This window comes from Antrostomus carolinensis, unplaced genomic scaffold, assembly GCF_000700745.2.
Source record: "Antrostomus carolinensis isolate BGI_N321 unplaced genomic scaffold, ASM70074v2 scaffold49956, whole genome shotgun sequence".
Classification (NCBI taxonomy): Eukaryota; Metazoa; Chordata; class Aves; order Caprimulgiformes; family Caprimulgidae; genus Antrostomus; species Antrostomus carolinensis.
The window spans coordinates 1,783-2,125 of record NW_010322095.1 but is presented as its reverse complement, the minus strand read 5'-3'; the positions used below and the strand labels follow the sequence as shown (position 1 = coordinate 2,125).

At 61.2% G+C, this 343-nt stretch overlaps 1 protein-coding gene across 1 annotated transcript in view; it reads right to left on the bottom strand.

Moving 5' to 3' along the window:
* RFX5 (regulatory factor X5) overlaps positions 1-343 on the bottom strand; it is a gene marked incomplete at its 3' end in the record, with an annotated part of 2,659 nt that overhangs the window by 921 nt on the left and 1,395 nt on the right. Inside the window, 2 exon segments of the mRNA XM_010170132.1 lie at positions 2-118; positions 278-343. The exon segment at positions 278-343 is cut by the window's right edge and continues 15 nt beyond it. Of these exon segments, the coding sequence (XP_010168434.1) occupies positions 2-118; positions 278-343 (183 nt within the window).

Genomic DNA, 343 nt, shown 5'->3' with positions numbered 1-343 from the left:
TTTCGACTGTCCCCGGCCTCCCAGCCGTCGGGCTTTGATGTTTGGGAAGATCTCCCGGATGATTTTGCCGAAATTGGCGGCGCTCAGAGGTCGACAGCAGAGGTTATCGCAGTACCGCCTGCCGGGAGAGCTGCAGGTTAAAGCCATCAAGCCTTTCTCACCACCCTCCAAACCTCAAGAGCCCAAAGTTGGGCAGGGTAATTCCCAAATAAACCCACTGGACAAGCCCAGCCCCATGGCGAGAGGTTCCTGGCGCCGGGCCGGCCCCTGCGCTCACTTGTAGGCGTCGTAGACGTCCTGCTTGGGCAGGCAGGGGCCCCTGGGCTGTTCCAGGAGGTTCCGG